General features: G+C 35.2%; 1 protein-coding gene across 1 annotated transcript; it reads left to right on the top strand.

Moving 5' to 3' along the window:
* The first annotated feature begins 12,930 nt into the window (after positions 1-12,930).
* LOC124943430 (subtilisin-like protease SBT4.6) lies at positions 12,931-17,568 on the top strand. The gene is made up of 8 exons (XM_047483934.1): positions 12,931-13,021; positions 13,130-13,376; positions 13,476-13,962; positions 14,510-14,604; positions 14,676-15,018; positions 15,122-15,341; positions 15,441-15,685; positions 17,359-17,568. The coding sequence occupies exons 1-8, from the start codon at positions 12,931-12,933 to the stop codon at positions 17,566-17,568; spliced, it is 1,938 nt and encodes a 645-aa protein (XP_047339890.1).
* Positions 17,569-18,239: the final 671 nt, after the last annotated feature.

The raw sequence follows: 18,239 nt of genomic DNA, 5'->3' as shown, positions 1-18,239 counted from the left end.
GAGTTCTCCTTCGATGAAGCAGTTTATGCAGAGTTCTTAGAACATTCCCACGGAGGGGCACTCATTCGACTTGATCCTCTCTTCAGAAATCATGGAGGAGATGAAGAGAACCTTTTCTGCCGATGGTTCGATAATCCATGTTAATAGACTCAAGAAGGCATTCAAACCGCACTTCATTCTACTAAACGACGTGGTGGAAAAGGCGTTACAATGGAAATCTGGTTCCTTCCATCTCTATAGTCAAGATCGTTTTGACTATATGTGCGTTATTTCGAAGAGAATCTAGGTAAACTGGGCTCAAACGATTTTCCAGAACTTCTACTTCTCGATCTGTCAGACGAACAAGGAAAGCATAACGTTTGCGGCTCAACTGAGTCATCTGTTGAAGCATTTGGGTGTTCCTGTTAGTGAACTTGTGCAGATCAAATCTCCAAGAGTATATACTGTCCTTACAGTGGCTAACACACTAATGAGGATGAAGAACAATCTTGAATCTGCATCTGGTGCATCTAGTCTCCAAACTGGTGGAAATCCTTCTACCCGATCCAAGAAACCTTCTGCGTCTGTGATGTCAACAGGAGCAAAGAAATCGAAAACGGTGAATGAATCGGAGGCCAGTTCCTCCATTTTGAAGAGTTCAAACAAGAAGGACTCTGAATCTGTCGATTAAAGGTTAAGGCAAGGTCCAGGCGTACTTGCTGCAACTTCAATGTCATCTACATCAACTCCCTCAACCATATTGAGGAAACCTTCGAGATCCTGTGTCTCAAAGGAGAAGAAGACGAAGGCGTCCCGCATGTCTAAATCTTTAAAGGTAACTTCTTCTAGATCTTTGGCCGATGTGCCTAAGTTTGATGTTCCCGTAGTGGAACAAGCTGAATCTGTATTTTCTCCCTTAAGGGAATCTATTGAAGGGCCTGCTGTTGAGTCAGCTGGTCCAAATGTTGAAAATGTTGACATGAATGTGTCTCATGTTGTTCCAACTGATCTAGTAGTCGTCGGTGCTACAGAGTCATCTCAACTAGAACAAGGTGTTGTTCTTACCCTTCTGGCTGGTGAACCCACTGTTCCTGCTCCTAAAGATTCATTAGTAGCCGGGAAAGTTGTTCGTGTCCCTACTGAGCTCTGTAAGAAACCTCAATCTCCGTTTGAACTGATGCGTTCCAAAAGACAGACAGGTGGGATCGTGTTCGGTGAACCTAGACCTGCTCCAAAACCCGTAGACGTTGTTGGAAAAGGTAAAGATATTGCGTCTCCAGCTCCTGAAAAAGTATCGGAGGCAACAGGGATCGTTGACCTCATTTAAGAGCAAGTTAAAGTCCTTACGGTTGAGAAACTGGAGATCTTTGAATCTTGGTCCCTAGAGAGACTGTCATCCAAGTACAATGACTCTCTAACGAATTCTGCAATAACAAAAGAATTGAAGAAGCGGGTAGCAAACGAAAAGAAAGTTCTTAAATGGGCGAGAACTTCAGAGGTTGCTGAAGCTCTGAAGAGAAAAGATTTAGTGGAAGCTTGCCTGTATGGAAAAGCTCTTTTCCCAATCTTTGAAGCCAGGAAAGCTAACTTTAATCCTGCTGAGAAAGGATTTGAAGTTGAATTAAAAGTTTTGAAAAGGTTGAACGATATTTTGGACAGTTACGTCTTTGTAGCTTCTCGACACATTCATGGCGCCGATTGCTCTGGCGCAGAACCTCTCAATGATGATGAAGCTATGGATATTCCAGATGTTGAGAATGATGCCGATGAACTAGATGCTGCTCTCTTGATCGAATTCGGGAATCTTTTTGCCGAAGAGAAACGCATTCTAGATCAACCTATTCAAGAGTATCCGAATGAAGAAGAAGAAGAAGAAGTGATTCTCCAAGAGCCTGAACAAGCCCTTGAGACAAATGTAGAAGAAGTTCTTGTGGAAGATGTGATTGAGGAAGCTGCTCAAGCTCCTCTTGAAGAAAATGTGATGTTAACCCCTGTTGTGAGAACAGAGGTTGTTCAAGAGAAAGTGGCTGAGGTAACTCAGCCAGAAACTGTCAGATCTGAGGGGGAACCCTCCAAAGATAAGAATGTTGAAGAAGGAAGTTCCTCATCTGAGGAGGAACAAGATCAACAAGCAACTTTCATCAAGCCCCGTTTATTTTCCGACACCATTGTGGGAAATGTTCACGAAAACATCAACATTCCTATTCATTACTCTGGAAATCTGTATGAGAGATTTCAGAGAGCAGAAGAAGAAATAGCAGAAGAAGAGCGAGATGAAGCTGCTAAGAAAGCCGAAATGAATCAACCGGAGCAGATCCTTGCAGGTTCACACAAACTTTGAGCCAATTCAGAGTATGGAAGCAGAGTCTGAAGAGATTTCATCACATGAAGAATCTTCTGCCGAAGGAAACAAAATGTTAAGGTCTATGAAGTTTGTGCTCTCATCTATTCAAAAGACCAGAAAAAATGCCATGAACACGAAAGAAGAAGAAATAAAGGGATTTTGCGAGATTATCAAGGTCCTTACTGAATTGGATAACACTTTGAAAAAGAACACATATGAGACTCATGTCGCAAATCTAAACTTCTCAAAGTTTGAAAAGCAACTCTTCAGCCGTCAAAGTGAACTGATGGACATTGAAAGGCAATTCAATGATGAACGTCACAAGGAGACCTTAGAAGAATTCAGTCTGGTGAAGAATCAGATGGTGGAAATTCAGGGATGCTTGAGTAGAAATGACAATGAACGATAGGAATTTGCTGACTCCATTGCAAGGAAGTTTCAAGCAAAGGAGGACGCAAAGGCCAATGCTGAATGTGCTCAATCTCGACCCACTCAAGGCGAGTCAAGTAGAAGAAATGACGGCATGTCAACCGACACTAGATCCAGGCGAGCTCCAAGCATATATGATAATCCTAGGCCAACCAAGAGAGGTGGAGGTCGAAGTGGTAATGATCGAGGAGGTCGAAGTGGTGGTGGCCGTAGTAGGCTAGCCAATGTTAATCAAGAAGGTCGTGGCAGCGGTAATGAACGAGGTGGTAGATCAAGTTGAGGTGGTCGTGGTGGTCGCGGTTATCCTCCTTATCTCAACATGCTTCCCGGTTAAGAAATGAGTCCAACCGATCCTCAAGTTAAAAGGGAAGAACAATAAAAAAATTTTATACTATATTTAAGTCTTTTAAACAATGTTTCTCTGATGATTCTCTAAATACTGGTTTTGAATGTTTGATGTAAGTGAACAAGGGTTTAGTTTATTTATATGATGAATGCATATTTTGGTATATGTATGCAGGTCTTCAATTTCTTCATCAAAAAGGGGGAAATTGTTGGGTCAAATTATTTTGACTAAGTGTTGAAATAATTTAACCACTAAGATTTTGATGATAAAATGACTTATGAGTTTTAATGCAGGTGTATTGAAACAATATTTCATAAGACTTGGCTCTAATAAGGGTCATTAGACCGATTTTGGCATTAGATGCATAGAATTAGACGTACAATCTAACTCAATTGAGTTAGACGTGTAGTCTAATGAATGCATAGAATTAGACGTACAGTCTAACTCATCGGAGTTAGACGTGTAGTCTAATGAATGCATAGAATTAGACGTACAGTTTAACTCATCGGAGTTAGACGTGTAGTCTAATGAATGCATAGAATTAGACGTACAGTCTAACTCATCGGAGTTAGACGTGTAGTCTAATGAATGTATAGAATTAGACGTAAGTCTAATATATACGGAATTAGACGTAAGTCTAATGTATTCGAAATTAGACGTACAATCTAACTCATCGGAGTTAGACATGTAGTCTAATAAACTTGTAATTAGACGGATGGTCTAATAGATATTCGGAATTAAACGTACAGTCTAACTCATCGGAGTTAGACGTGTAGTCTAATATATTTGCAATTAGACGGATAGTCTAATTTGTGCGTAATTAGACGTACAGTCTAACTCATCGGAGTTAGACGTGTAGTCTAATAGACTGTGAAAGTTAGACGTGCGTCTAACTCCTTCAGACAAGTCTGAGGTAAAACCGGAATTAGACGTGTAGTCTAACTCAGTGGAGTTAGACGTACCGTCTAATGGTTAGTGAATGATTAGACGGGTAGTCTAATGCATTGTGAAAGTTAGACGTAAGTCTAACTCCTTCAGACAAGTATGAGGTAGAACCGGAATTAGACGTGCAGTCTAAATTAGTGGAGTTAGACGTGCAGTCTAATGGTTATTGTAATTAGACGTAAGTCTAATTCTATTAGACCAGGCGATCTAATAGACGTTACTATTAGAAAGAGATGTTTGATTTCATTAGACTGATTTTATAATCCGTTTAACTGAAATAAGTCTAATGCTCAGCTTAAGTAGTTGCTTGAAGCTAGCATTTTACCTACCCACGTGCTATAGTTGTACCCTACTCCTACTCCACTTTCTAGTGAAGATTAGTACAACAGATATATGCAACCAACCAAGGAATGCCACGTAATAGAATTTTCCTCACATTACTTGTTTTGCAGGTACATTCTTGGGGGAATATTCGGCGCACTACCAGTGATGTACGGCCACGATCCTTGTGCTCAGAACCTGCTGTGTACAATGGAGGCTTTCCAATGGAAGAGTGTCACGTATAATTCTAAAAGATTCAACCATTAGCTCTTGCTCTGTATTTAACAAATCTAAATGAGAACGGACAATCTGCCTTAACAAGCACAACTGCTAACCATATGAACTTGCCAATCTTGAGAGAATTCAAGCCTTTGAATAGTCATACTGTGAAACTGCTTTCTAATTATACTGTGTGTGAATCAAGAAAGAGCTAGAATCAAAACACCTTTAGCTGAGTGATATTCTTTATCTTGTAATTGAACAAAAAGTGTTCTGTTCAATAGTGAGCTAAGTGTGTGTAATCTGTATTTGATTCGAATCATATTATAGCAAATCCTTCCGGTGGTTGGAAGAAGGGGTGACGTAGGAGAGTTTCTCCGAACATCCATAAACAAACTGATGTGTTCTTTCTTTTCTGTCATCTTCTCATATTTTATCTTGTGTGCTTCAAACCCATGTAAACAATTACGCCTTGAATCCGTTTCAAGTGTTTGCGTAGAATAGAAAGCGAATTAAATCCCTAACAGGATTTCTTTCAAACCGTTTTTCATAAGTCTTCATCCTTAGCCAGACCCCCGTCTCTATCGATAAAGTTGATCCTATCACAGCCTAACATGGTAATTATTACCATTGAATACAAGTGATGCTAATGATGTAAAGGGTATATATATGAATCCATAGAAAAAGATATATGTCGTGGTGGGTTTTCTCACTCACAGGTCCCTCAAAAAGATAGCTCTAATACCAATTTGTTGGTTATTTTTAACTAAGAATGTTTTTTTAAAAGAGAAAAAAGATAGAAAGATAGCTCTAATGCCAATTTGTTGGTTATTTTTAACTAATAATGTTTTCTTAAAAGAGAAAAGAGTTAGAAGGGAAAACGAGATAATTTTTATTAAGCGGAAATTATTTAAATACTACTAAATCACTAGATAGTAGTGCTAAAAATAGGGAAATACATGGACATATCTCTTAGAAACCACAAACTAAAACTCAAATGCTAATAATAAGAAAAAATAACAACAGTTTTAAACAAACTTTAACAATATTAAACATGTTAGGGTGTTAAATGATGTTCTAGTACGTTTTGAATACGCTCCCCGTTAACTCTCGAGCATGTTTTATTTTTTGAGAGCAATTTTGTAGAGAAATTAAGGATGTGGATGCTTTTCAAATCGGCTACTTCTTCATGTTCATACTGGTCCTTTGGTGCGAATTCAAGGAAGAAGATGGCCGCGACTAGGATTGCGCTACTTGCAATTCGATAGCATTGAAGCAATTTGTTTGGTCTCGCCGTCTAGTTGGCTTGCCGACTAAACCTTAGCGCGTTGACTAAGGTCAACTAGTCCTAGGTGGGTGCCTTTGGTCTGAACCGCGAGTCCCCTTGAGCCTGGGTTCAATCATCAAAACCCAAGTATGCTATATCACGTCCTTGTTTTTTACTACATGTTTCCGCTTATGTCGTTCACCGTGACTGGCGGTTACTAGCGGTTTTGGCAGAATTTTTTTACTTTTAATTCCCTACAAAATAAATAAAAATTACATTAATACCAAAATTCAAATAAACCTATTCTATTTTGTCTGTTTTTGTATTTTCATTTATTTAGTCAATGTCCGAAGTTGGATTAATCCAAAAGTAGGTTGAAATATGTTGTTATTGAATTAATTATTTATGATAATTTTGATTTTAGAAAGTCAAATATAACAACATAGAATCATAGGTTATCCAATATACAACATGTATAAACATCCAAATCACAATATCATCATCACAATGTCAAGCATCAACATAAAATCAATAGGTACTTCAAAATATTTATAAAAAAACACACATGTTTCAATCAACCTTTTGAGTATTATGAATCTCTTGTTCTTGACATAATCTTGAGTAAGAGTTCAAAAACACAAATTTGACATTTTAAAATTTTTAATCCAATTTGATTTCGTATAACCAATTATTTTAAACGATTTGAAATTATTAGAAAGCTTATAAAATCGCAAATTCAAGTTAATGAACAAACTATAATTAATGTATATGAATAAAAACGCAAAACTTAAATATAATTAAAATAAAAAATTACACTAAGAATAGAGAATTACAATGGATTCTTACAGTTTTCCTATGAAGTTATGAAGCTTTTAGAAAGCCCCCTCAAGACTAAAAACACAATACATCCCCAAAAGTAAAAAATTCAAAACTTTTAGCTTGGCAATGGTTAAATGAAATTTAGAAACTCTTTGTTTTTCCATGTCTTATGCTTCTCTAAATGTTATTTAATTATAGCATGTTAGAAAGAGAGATCTAACCCATTAAACACCTAGCCAGTTCTTGTTTTCCCCCCTTTGACCTCGTAGAGTTTGGGGCATTTGTGTAGTGGATAATTGAGGGAATAACTGTTGTTTTGGAACAATTAGAATCCCACATCGGAAGATGACGGGAGTGAAAGAAGTTTCTTAGTATATAAAAGAAACTATATTCAAAATTAGAATAAATTCCACATCGGAAGATGATGGGAGTTGGGGAAGTTTCTTAATGTATAAAAGAAACTCTCCCCTCTTTGGTTTATTGCACCCAAATTTGTATCTCTTCTTCTTTATTAATTGATAGCCTTAGTGCTCGGAGACGTAGGCAACATTTTGGCCGAACTCCGTTATCAAATTCTGTTAGTGTTCTTTTAGTGTGTTCTTCTTTTGTGTTTTTGTCAGGGTTTTTCCCAACAAGTGGTATCAGAGCCGAAGGTTCGTCCTTGGCATGGTGGAGTTTTCAAAAAGGCGTCAACTCCTTCGTCATCCTAGACGAGGACACCGATGTCAAATTTGAAGTTTGCGGTGGAGATCTTTGATGGAAGTGGACATTTCGGCATGTGGCAAGGTGAGGTTCTAGAATGTCTTTTTCAGCATGGTCTAGATGTTGCTATTGAGGTCGGAAAGCCAGATGGTATAGAAGAAAAAGAGTGGAGTATCATGAATCGGTTGGCGTGCGGAACAATTCGGTCGTGCTTGTCTAAAGAGCAGAAGTATGTTGTGAAGAATGAAACTTCTGCACAAACTGTGGCAAGCATTGGAGGACAAATTTCTAGAGAAGAGTGGTCAGAATAAGCTCCTTATAAAGAAGCAATTGTTCCGGTTTGATTACCAATCAGGTACTACTATGAATGAGCATATTACTAAGTTTAATGAATTATTAGCAGATCTGTTAAACCTTGACGTTAAGTTTGAGGATGAAGATCTTGCGTTGATGTTGTTATCGTCCCTTCCTGATGAATTTGAACACTTAGAAACAACGTTACTTCATGAGAAGGGAAATGTTTCTCTTGATGCTGTAAGTTCTGCTTTATATAGTCATGAATTGAGAAAGCAGGATAAAAGAAAAGGCAAAGTAGGTACAGTAGAAGAAGCATTGATGGTCAGGGGCCGTCAGTAGAGCAAATCAAAAGGGAAAGGAAGAAGATCTGAAAGTAGAGTTGCCAAAGATGAATATGCTTTCTGTCGTGGGAAAGGACATTGGAAGACTAACTGCCAAAGTTGAAGAAGAAAGAGAAAGATTCTGAAGATACAAATGTTGTAGAAAACAAAGGTGATGCAGATTCAGAATACTCTTTATCGATGTCACACACAACATCACATCCTGATGCGTGGATATTGGACTCAGCCTGCACTTATCATATGACACCAGTTCGAAAGTGGTTCTTTGACTTTAAGGAGCTGGATGATGGAGTTGTTTACATGGGAGATGATAATACATGTAAAATAAAAGGGATAGGTTCAATCAAGCTGAGAAATGAAGACGGATCCACCAGAATTATTAGAGATGTTCGGTACATACCGAATATAAAAAAAGAATCTCATTTCTTTGGGGGTCTTGGAGTCGAAAGGCCTACATGTGAAATTGGAAAATGGAGTTCTTAAAGTAATATCTGGAGCGCTAGTGATGTTGAAAGCTATCAGGAAGAGTAATAATTTGTATTACTATCAAGGTAGCACAGTTAATAGGACATCATGTGTATCAACTTCCGGGAGCAGTAAGGAATTAGAGGCAACAAAGTTATGGCATATGCGATTGGGGCATGCTGGTGAGAAATCTATGCAAACTCTTGTCAAGCAAGGATTATTGAAAGGTACAAAAGTTTGTAAGTTAGATATTTGTGAACATTGTATTCTGGGAAAACAAAGGCGAGTAAAATTTGGCACTGCTATCCATAACACCAAGGGTATTTTGCATTATGTGCACTCAGATGTTTCGGGATCTGCCAATACTCCTTCTCTTGGAGGTAGACATTATTTTGTTACTTTTATTGATGATTTTTCCAGAAGAGTATGGGTGTTTACTATGAAGAATAAAGGTGAAGTGCTTGAGATTTTTCTTAAATAGAAAACTCAAGTTGAAGACGAGACAGGAAGAAAGATCAAAGTTTTCCGGACTGATAACGGTGAAGAATACAAGAATGATCCATTTCAGAAGTTATGCCAAGAGTGTGGCATAGTTCGACACTTCACAGTTAGAAAAACACCACAGCAGAATGGAGTATCGGAACGTATGAATAGGACATTGGTGGAGAAAGTTCGATGTATGTTGTCTAATGCTGGGTTAGACAGGAAATTTTGGGCAGAAACTGTGTCATACGCTCAACATTTGGTAAATCGCCTACCATCATCTGCACTTGGTGGCAAGACTCCATTAGAGGTATGGTCTGGAAAACCTGCAACTGATTATGATTATTTGCATATTTTTGGTTCTACAATATATTATCATGGAGTTGAATCAAATTTGGATCCACGAGGAAAGAAGGCTCTTTTTATGGGATTTACTACGGAAGTTAAAGAGTATCGCCTCTAGTGTTTGGATGCAAAGAAAACCATTATCAGAAGAGATGTTATTTTTGATGATTATTCAATGTTGAATAAGGTAATACCAGACAAGATTGATTGTACTCCGCAACAGGTAGAGTTTGAGCAGATAAAGATAAGCCCAACTAGAAGTGACTCTCCGACGACAGACGAAGAGTTAAATGTGGAAGAGGTTCTAACCCAAGAACCTTCAGAACAAAGTGAATCAAATGCTGTGAATAGGCCAAGACGAGTTATTCAAAAACCATGTCGGTTTGTTGACATGGCGACCTATGCACTTCTAGTCGTAGATGATGTTCCATCCACTTTTTCAGATGTCAGTCGAAGTACTGAAAATGGAAAAAGGAGAGGTGTTATGGAAGATGAGATGCAATTTATTCAAAAGAATGAGACATGCAAGTTGACGCTTCTACGAAAAGGGAAGAAGGCTATTGGTGGTAAATGGATCTTTGCTAAGAAAGAAGAATTTCCGAAAAATTTGATGTTCGCTATAAGGAAAAATTGGTAGTTAAAAACTACGCTCAGAAGGAAGGAGGTGATTATAATGAGGTACTTTCTCCTATTGTTAAACACTCTTCCATTGGAATTTTGTTGGCCTTGGTAGCGCAGATGAGTTTGGAGCTAGCTCAACCAGATGTGAAGACCGCAGACATACACGGTCATTTGAACGAGGAAATCTACATTTATCAACCAGATGGATTCAAAGTTGCTGATAAAGAAAATTGGGTTTGCAAGTTGAACAGATCATTGTAAATGTTGAAGCAATCGTTGAGACAATGGTACAAGCGACTTGACAAGTTTATGATGGAACACAAGTACACAAGAAGAAGATTCAGTTCATGTGTGTATTTGCGAAAATTGCAAGATGAGTCTTACATCTATCTACTCTTGTACGTTGGTGATATGTTGATAGCATCAAAGAGCCAATATGAAGTTGATAAATTGAAGGCTCAATTGGGTAAAGAGTTTGAGATGAAAGACATGGAAAAAACCAAATTTGAACCTTGTTTAGATTTGGTAAACATATTCCGCATTTGAGTCGGCGCTGAAGAGCGCCAATTGGAAGCACTGAAGGTTTAATTTTAATATTGAAGATTAGTATTTGGATATTGTGCCAATGTGGAGATTTGTTGTTTTTGGCACAATTAGAATCCCACATCAGAAGATAATGAGAGTGAAAGAAGTTTCTTAGTATATAAAAGAAACTATATTCACAGTTAGAATAAATCCCACATCGGAAGATGATGGGAGTTGGGGAAGTTTCTTAATGTATAAAAAAAAACTCTCCCTTCTTTGATTTATTGCACCCAAATTTGTATCTCTTCTTCCTTATTAATATATAGCTTTAGTGCTCGGAGACGTAAACAACATTTTGGCCGAACTCCGTTATTAAATTCTGTTAGTGTTCTTTTGGTGTGTTCTTCTTTTGTGTTTTTGTCAGGGTTTTTCCCAACAATAACTCTGCGTAATCGAGTTCCACATAATGTCTTGGTCATGTAGGACTTTTCTGTGGTCGATTTGGTTGAGCCACTCAAAAGTTACGAATTTTAAAAAATTAGTTATTCTTGGCTGTTGAATTCGCCGGTTTGTTGGAGAAGGAATCATTGGTCGTCGGGGTCGCCCTTTTGCACTGGAAGGCGTTAGGTTGGCATTACGTGCGTCTGCGTTCTGTGTGGGTTTGTGTCTTGGTTTGGACCTCCTACGTGTGTTGACTCTCGTATTGGGCCTTACCATTAGGCTCTCTCTATCTTTGTCCAGCTGCGGCGCGGTGGACTAGACATGACGGTTTCCGACCACCATTTTTGTTTGTCCTCCAAAAATAAATAACACAAAATTAATTCCAAATATTGTAATAATTTATTTAAATGTCTACCTTATTTATGTTTTTTAGTTTTTTTATTTATTTAAATAGTTAGGAATTTAATTATTTTTTAATTCAATCCATACAATATCGGTTTCAAATTAATTATTTTTTTCAATCTTGTGCAATTAACTTATATAAATAACTTTAGAAATAAATTTATAAACTCAAAATTATTTAAAAATTATAAATTGATAAGTAAAAAATGATTGTATAGTTTTTTTTTATCTTATCTTGTATTATGACTCTACTTAGGTACAGACGGTGAAAGAGTAAAATAAATATTATTAAAGAATAAGTAAATTGAATTATACTTTATTATTATAAACGAGTTAAACAAAAAATATATATATATATATATATATATATATATATATATATATATGCTATGAAATTGTTGACATTTCAATAGTATTTCTCTTATTTATTGTTGTAAAATTTATTTGAAAAATAAATAAGATGAATCACTAAATTTATTTAAAATAAAGTCATTTAAAAATAAAAATATAATGGCTATAAAATGAAAGTACTCGCTCTAATAAGTCCTACTCATATTTCTCAAGAGTATATATAATTTTAGGTAATCCAAAATTAAAGATCACAAAATTAATATCTTTGCTTAATCCAGATATACATATCCAAAAATTAATGCATTAATACAGAAATACTCGGTTCATATTTTTTTTTTGTACATTGGGTACATATAATTGCATAAACGTTTTCCAGATAAATAACAAATGTAAATTTGCATAAGCGTTCTCAAATTAATAACATAAATGTACAATTGCATAAACGTCAATTAATATTATAGTAACTACATATATAAAATTTTCCAATTTAATAACATAATATAAATAAAATTAAATGTTGGTAATATTTAGAAATGAATAATATTAGCCTAAGATTGACAAAATCATTGTAATAAAATATATTATTGTGTTTCCATACACAAAACATATTTTTATTATTTAAATGGATTAACAATGAAATTGTTATGAACTATATGAGAGAAATAGAGCCTCTAAAATGTTAAAATCTTATCTATCTTACATTCTTTCAGTCATTTTTATTACATCAGTAATTCACATTTCTTCTCAATCAACCGAGGATGAGAGAAAGGTATTCAATATATATATTATATGTATTGTTTTGTGCACTTCTTATATGAACAATTTCTTTTCCAGTTTTCTTTAATAAGATTTTGTGTGAATATATTATTTATATGATTGCATCAATTTGAATTATCTTTATATGAATATTTTTCTATATTTCTGAAAACTAACAAATATTATACTGATTTTTAGGTATATATAATTTACATGGGAAGTCTTCCAAAAGGAGAGTATTTAGCTCGCTCTCACCATATTAGCTTACTCCAAACATTAGGTCATAATAACAAGTATGTAATCAATTTGTTTTCATATTTAATATTATTTAGTATTTTTTTTATATGGCTTGTAACTCGCATGACACTTATATCACGAGTATATTTAAATTCAGAATTTCTAAACAATCGATGTCATGAGAAGAAATATCATACAAATTAATTAGACTATAATAATATGAATCAAACATACAAGAATTTCTGATTTTCTACAGTCATATGGAAACTAACATTTAATTTCTTATATGTAAAGTATGGTGGAAAGAACTCTAGTGAGAAGCTATACAAGAAGCTTTAATGGTTTTGCGGCCAATCTTACCTTAAAAGAAGTTTCAAAGCTTAAAAGTGAGTTTTTTTTTATTAAATTTTGTCTCTATAAAAGAAACCCAAAAAAAATTATTACAAACAAATACTCAAGAATTAATTTTATCTACTTTGACTATATGTACATAGGTGTGGATGAAGTTATATCCGTTTTTAAAAGCTATAAATTTCATACTCAAACCACGAGATCTTGGGATTATATGGGGTTATCTCTAGATATTCCCCGAAATCCAACTGTTGAAAGTGATGTTATAATTGGGCACTTTGATAAAGGTATACTACCTGAGTCACATAGTTTTTCTGATTATGGTTTAAGCCCTATTCCGAAGAAATGGAAAGGTGTTTGTCTTGGTGGCAAAAACTTTACTTGTAACAGGTACTTATTTTTTCTTTATAATTTTGTAAATCATTGAATTATATATAAGTATTTGATTTTTCAAACAAAGTAATGCATTCTTCTATATATCTTGTAAAGGAAGTTGATTGGAGCAAGATTTTATAGCAATTCTAAAGATGCAATGGATAGGGAAGGCCATGGGACTCATACCGCTTCAATAGCTGCTGGGAGAATATTGAAAAATGTCAGTTTCTTTGGTATAGCAAACGGAACTGCAAGAGGGGGTGTCCCGTCAGCTAGAATAGCTACATATAAAGTTTGTGATTTTTTTTGCGATGGTTATGATATATTATCTGGCTTCGATGATGCTATAGCCGACAACGTTGATATTATTACCATCTCAATTAATATCGAAGTTCTTACAAAAATTAGTGATGATGTAATTGCTATTGGCTCATTTCATGCAATAGAGAAGAATATTTTAACTGTAAATGCAGCAGGGAATTTTGGAAATGTTGGCTTAGGATTGACAACTAGCATTGCACCATGGGTGTTCACCGTGGCAGCCAGTAAAGAGAGAAATATCTTTAACAAACTTGTCCTTGGAAATGGACATACACTTCTTGTAAGTAACAATATCTATCCAAATATGAGAAAACTACCTTTTAATTAGATTATTATTTTCAATAATCGGTTCAAATTTCTATTCCAATTTATATAAATTTGAAGTTAAAGTGTCAAAAGGAACTATCAATTAGTTGAATGATTCTTTTATGAAAGCACTTGTTTGTGTTGTTTTGAATTTTTTTTATCTTAACTAATATTGTAGGATTATTTAGTCATTAAAATTTGAATAATAGTTCTAACATTAATTTTAGAATATCATATTCAATTAAATATAATGTCATTTCTAAATTAATTTATTTGCAGTTGGAATTCGAATTTAATTAAACTAATTTAGTGCCAATGGGCATTGGAGTTTTCATTGAAATTGTTCAAATTAATATTTAAGGATAACTTAGGAAGTAGTATCTAAAGATTTAATTAGTTACAACATTCAACATTATTGATCATGTGATAAAATGTTTTTCTGCAATACTGTTATATATGACTAATATATATATATATGTTATCTTTTGTTATTTTATATGCACATTGTTTTGAATATATAGAGTAGAGCAGTGAATGCTTTCCACATGAGTAGTCATAACACAGGGTTGGTGGATGGAAGAAGAGCCACTCGTCAATGTAACAAAACAATCGCAATGTAATCCCAATGTGCATATATGTTTTTTTATACTAATTACATTTCTCTAAAAAAAACATAATATATTGCAGACAATGCACAGCTGAGTGTCTCGATCCAAGTTTGGTCAAGGGAAAGATCATATTATGTGATGCTGATTACCTTAACACAGATGTTTTATCAAATGTGGCCGATGCCGGTGCAACCGGTGTTATTTTTCGAGCAAGAGGAGAATCCAATGAACTATCTGTTATTGTACCATTACCCACTGCAATTCTTAATGACCATGATTTTCAATATATTCAATCTTATCTCAAATCCAAAATGTTACACTCAGCACAAATAGTAAAAACTGATATTGTTGAATATCATGCTCCAACCGTACCTTCTTTCTCAAGCAAAGGACCAAATACAATTTTACCGGAAATATTTAAGGTATTTTTCAATCTAGCCCATCATTTGGTTCTAGTTTACTTATAGTATATTTTTATGTTGCAAATCCAATAACTATATATGTGTCTTTTCATATGCATTATAGCCCGATATAACAGCTCCGGGAGTAGATATCTTAGCGGCATATCCTCCATATGTTTATGTTGTAAAACCCGTGAGAAATTTTGGTAGACTTGTAACTAAGTACTCCTTTGATTCTGGAACTTCCATGTCATGTCCCCATGTTGTTGGTGCGGCTGCTTATGTGAAATCAAAACATTTTGATTGGTCGGCTTCTGCCATTAAATCATCCCTCATGACTACAGGTAATTGACAATGTGTCTAATTTTTTTTTTTTTCATTCAAAGAAGTTTGACTTTATCTATTATTCATCATATCTATTTGATTTGATGACTTGCATGTAGCTCGAACAATGAATGGAAATCATAATTTAGATGTTGAACATGGCTACGGGGCAGGACATATTGATCCGATAAAGGCTGCATATCCTGGACTCGTGTATGAGACATTTATGGATGACTATTTTGAAATGTTTTGTAGTTTTTCTGAAGGTGATAATTGGAGGAAGATTTTGAAAAGTAAAAAGAAGTGTCCAAAAACGATTCGAAAGCTACCCAAAGATCTCAATTATCCAGCAATGACTTCTCCAGTACATAAAAACTCTTCTTTTAATATTCAATTCTTAAGAGTTGTGACAAACGTTGGACATTCTAACTCCACTTATCACGTAGAGACAAGTACAGAGGATAACACATTCAATGTCAAGGTAGAGCCAAGTGTCCTCTCTTTTGTTAAGTTAAAGGAGAGAAAAAGGTTTTTGGTGAGAGTTAGTGGACAATGGCTAAATCAAAAACATGTTTCTTGTTCAATAACTTGGTTTGATGGTACTCATAGGGTAAGAAGTCCCATTATATTGTATCAGTCTTCAATTATTTGATTTTTGACAAGACCAAGTTGTTATTTACATAATATGGAAATCTTTGTTTGATAATAAGAGTTTTAATACTTGGGTAAATTTTATTGTATTTATGATCCACCTGACACTCAAATAATTTAAATGTTATATTCAATCTAGAGGTTTTGAGTGAAACCAGCTATAGATATAAATCCCATTTCATATATTTATGAAATCACATAAAAATGAAATTTAGTAAACAAAACAAATGGAGTGAATTCCTCACAATGAAAAAAAAAAAGCAAACAACAACATAATTAAGTTGGGCACAAGAACAAAAATAATTTTACATGATCAGGGTGAGCGACAATAAAAACTATAGCCACAAATCAACATTAAAATTACAAAACACAAGTTACTGACAACTTCGATCTTATGTATTGGCCCAAACCAAAATCGTATTCATCTTGAGCCGTCACTAAAAATGCATCAATTATACTCAATCCAAATTGTTCAAACAATGAACACGAAAATGAAGGTCCTAATTTTACATTCTTTTCGCAGATTACTTGCCACACCGAAATCATAAAGAAAGTCAAGAACCCAAATATAAGAAGATCAACTTGACGGCTAAAAAAATGAAAAGAGAAACATATACACCAAATTTTGGTTTCTTTGTAGAAAATAGCCTTGTCAGAACTTTGCTCGCCGTCGGAAGCTTCTCTGATCGCTTTTGAACCTTCTGCGTTATTCTTACTTTGTTATAGAGGTACATCAGGAAGATGGTAAGAGTTTTAACCTATTACAACTTGAATTCACCAATCAAAACACTTATTAGTTTGATTGTGTCTACTTCGTTCGTCCTACCGATTAATTGTGTTTGTTATTGGTGTTATTATGCTTATTTGGATTTGGTTTACCTCTTAACTCATAAACTAAAAAAATCCATTCATCTTCTTATCAAATTTGCCAATCCAATTCAAGTGGAAAAACTTATATGTGAGTTTAAGCATGGATTAGCAAATTAAAAGTTGTTGGTCTTTATTTTCTTTTATGCAATTTGGGCTTATTAAATTATTAATAGACTTGAATTTGTATGTATAAGTAATTTAAAGTTTATAGGATAATTTACTCATTTATAAGGGTTATATGTAAATGTTGATATACAACCCTTAAAACACTTAAAACATTTCCTTTTCAACAAATATTATTATCATTCTTAGTTTCTTCACTTATTGTCATTCTTCATAATTGTTCTTAGAAGATCCGATAATCAGAACCAACATTTTGTATCATAGCCTATCTGAATAACATGTTGTCGACGAGATCAACCAGAGATGCGGCATCAATGAAGATCGAAAGTGAAGGGAACGTGACACTCTCCTATCCATTACTCACAAAGAGTAACTACTCGGTGTGGGCTGCAGGTAAACTTACAAGCACAAGGAGTGTTGAAAGTCGTGATGCTTGACGAACATAATGATATAATGGCTCTCGCATCCTTTTATCAAGCACTTCATGATGACGTCCTTCTCATGGTGGCCGAGAAGGATTCTGCCAAGTTAGCGTGGAAGACGCTAAAGAGAATGCATGTTGGAGTGGAGAGAGTCAAGGAGGCAAAAGTGAAAACCTTGTAGACAAACTTCAAGGCGATGCAGATGAAGAACGTGGAATCGGTGGATGATTTTGCCATAAAATTGACATCCATTGTGACTGGTATCCGCTTGTTGGGAGAGTAGGTGGAGGAGATCTTCATCATCCAAAAGTTCCTTAGAGTCGTACCACAAACATACACACAGATCGTTACAGAGATCGAGCAATTTGGTGACCTCAATATTATGACCATCAAGGAGATCGTTGGTCGTCTCAAAGTCCATGAAGAGAGACTTCGCGGCTACGGAGACCAAGAGGAAAAGCATCTATTACTCACACATGATAATGGATGTCACAAATAAAGAAAAATGGAGAAGCAATTTTTCTTCAAATCGTCGTGTCGTAGGGGCAACGGTGGAGATAACCGAGGTCGTGGCAAAGGGCGAGGTGGATGTCGAGGTTGTGAAAAATGCTCACCTCGTCAAGATGATACCAAGCCCCGCAAAGACTAGAGCACAAAAAAGTGTTATTATTGTCAAAAGTACGGGCACTACTCGTCCAAGTGCCCTAACAAAAGATCTGATGATGAGACAAACCTCACTAGCTTCTATGACGAGGAGTCAACATTAATGTTTGTTGAGGCAGTGAAAAATGCCTTGCCTGAAGACGATGAGACAAACCTCACTAGCATCGATGACAAGAAGCCAGTATTAAT

Source organism: Impatiens glandulifera, chromosome 6, assembly GCF_907164915.1.
Source record: "Impatiens glandulifera chromosome 6, dImpGla2.1, whole genome shotgun sequence".
NCBI classification, from domain to species: domain Eukaryota; kingdom Viridiplantae; phylum Streptophyta; class Magnoliopsida; order Ericales; family Balsaminaceae; genus Impatiens; species Impatiens glandulifera.
This window is presented reverse-complemented; position numbering and strand designations above follow the sequence as displayed.

What these genes read in the sequence shown, in the direction of transcription:
- LOC124943430 (XM_047483934.1), top strand. Translation starts at nt 12,931, where the DNA reads ATGGTGGAAAGAACTCTAGTGAGAAGCTATACAAGAAGCTTTAATGGT. An exon ending in AGAAGTTTCAAAGCTTAAAA is followed by an intron (nt 13,022 to 13,129) that starts GTGAGTTTTTTT and finishes ATATGTACATAG; the next exon opens with GTGTGGATGAAGTTATATCC. An exon ending in GAAATGGACATACACTTCTT is followed by an intron (nt 13,963 to 14,509) that starts GTAAGTAACAAT and finishes TTGAATATATAG; the next exon opens with AGTAGAGCAGTGAATGCTTT.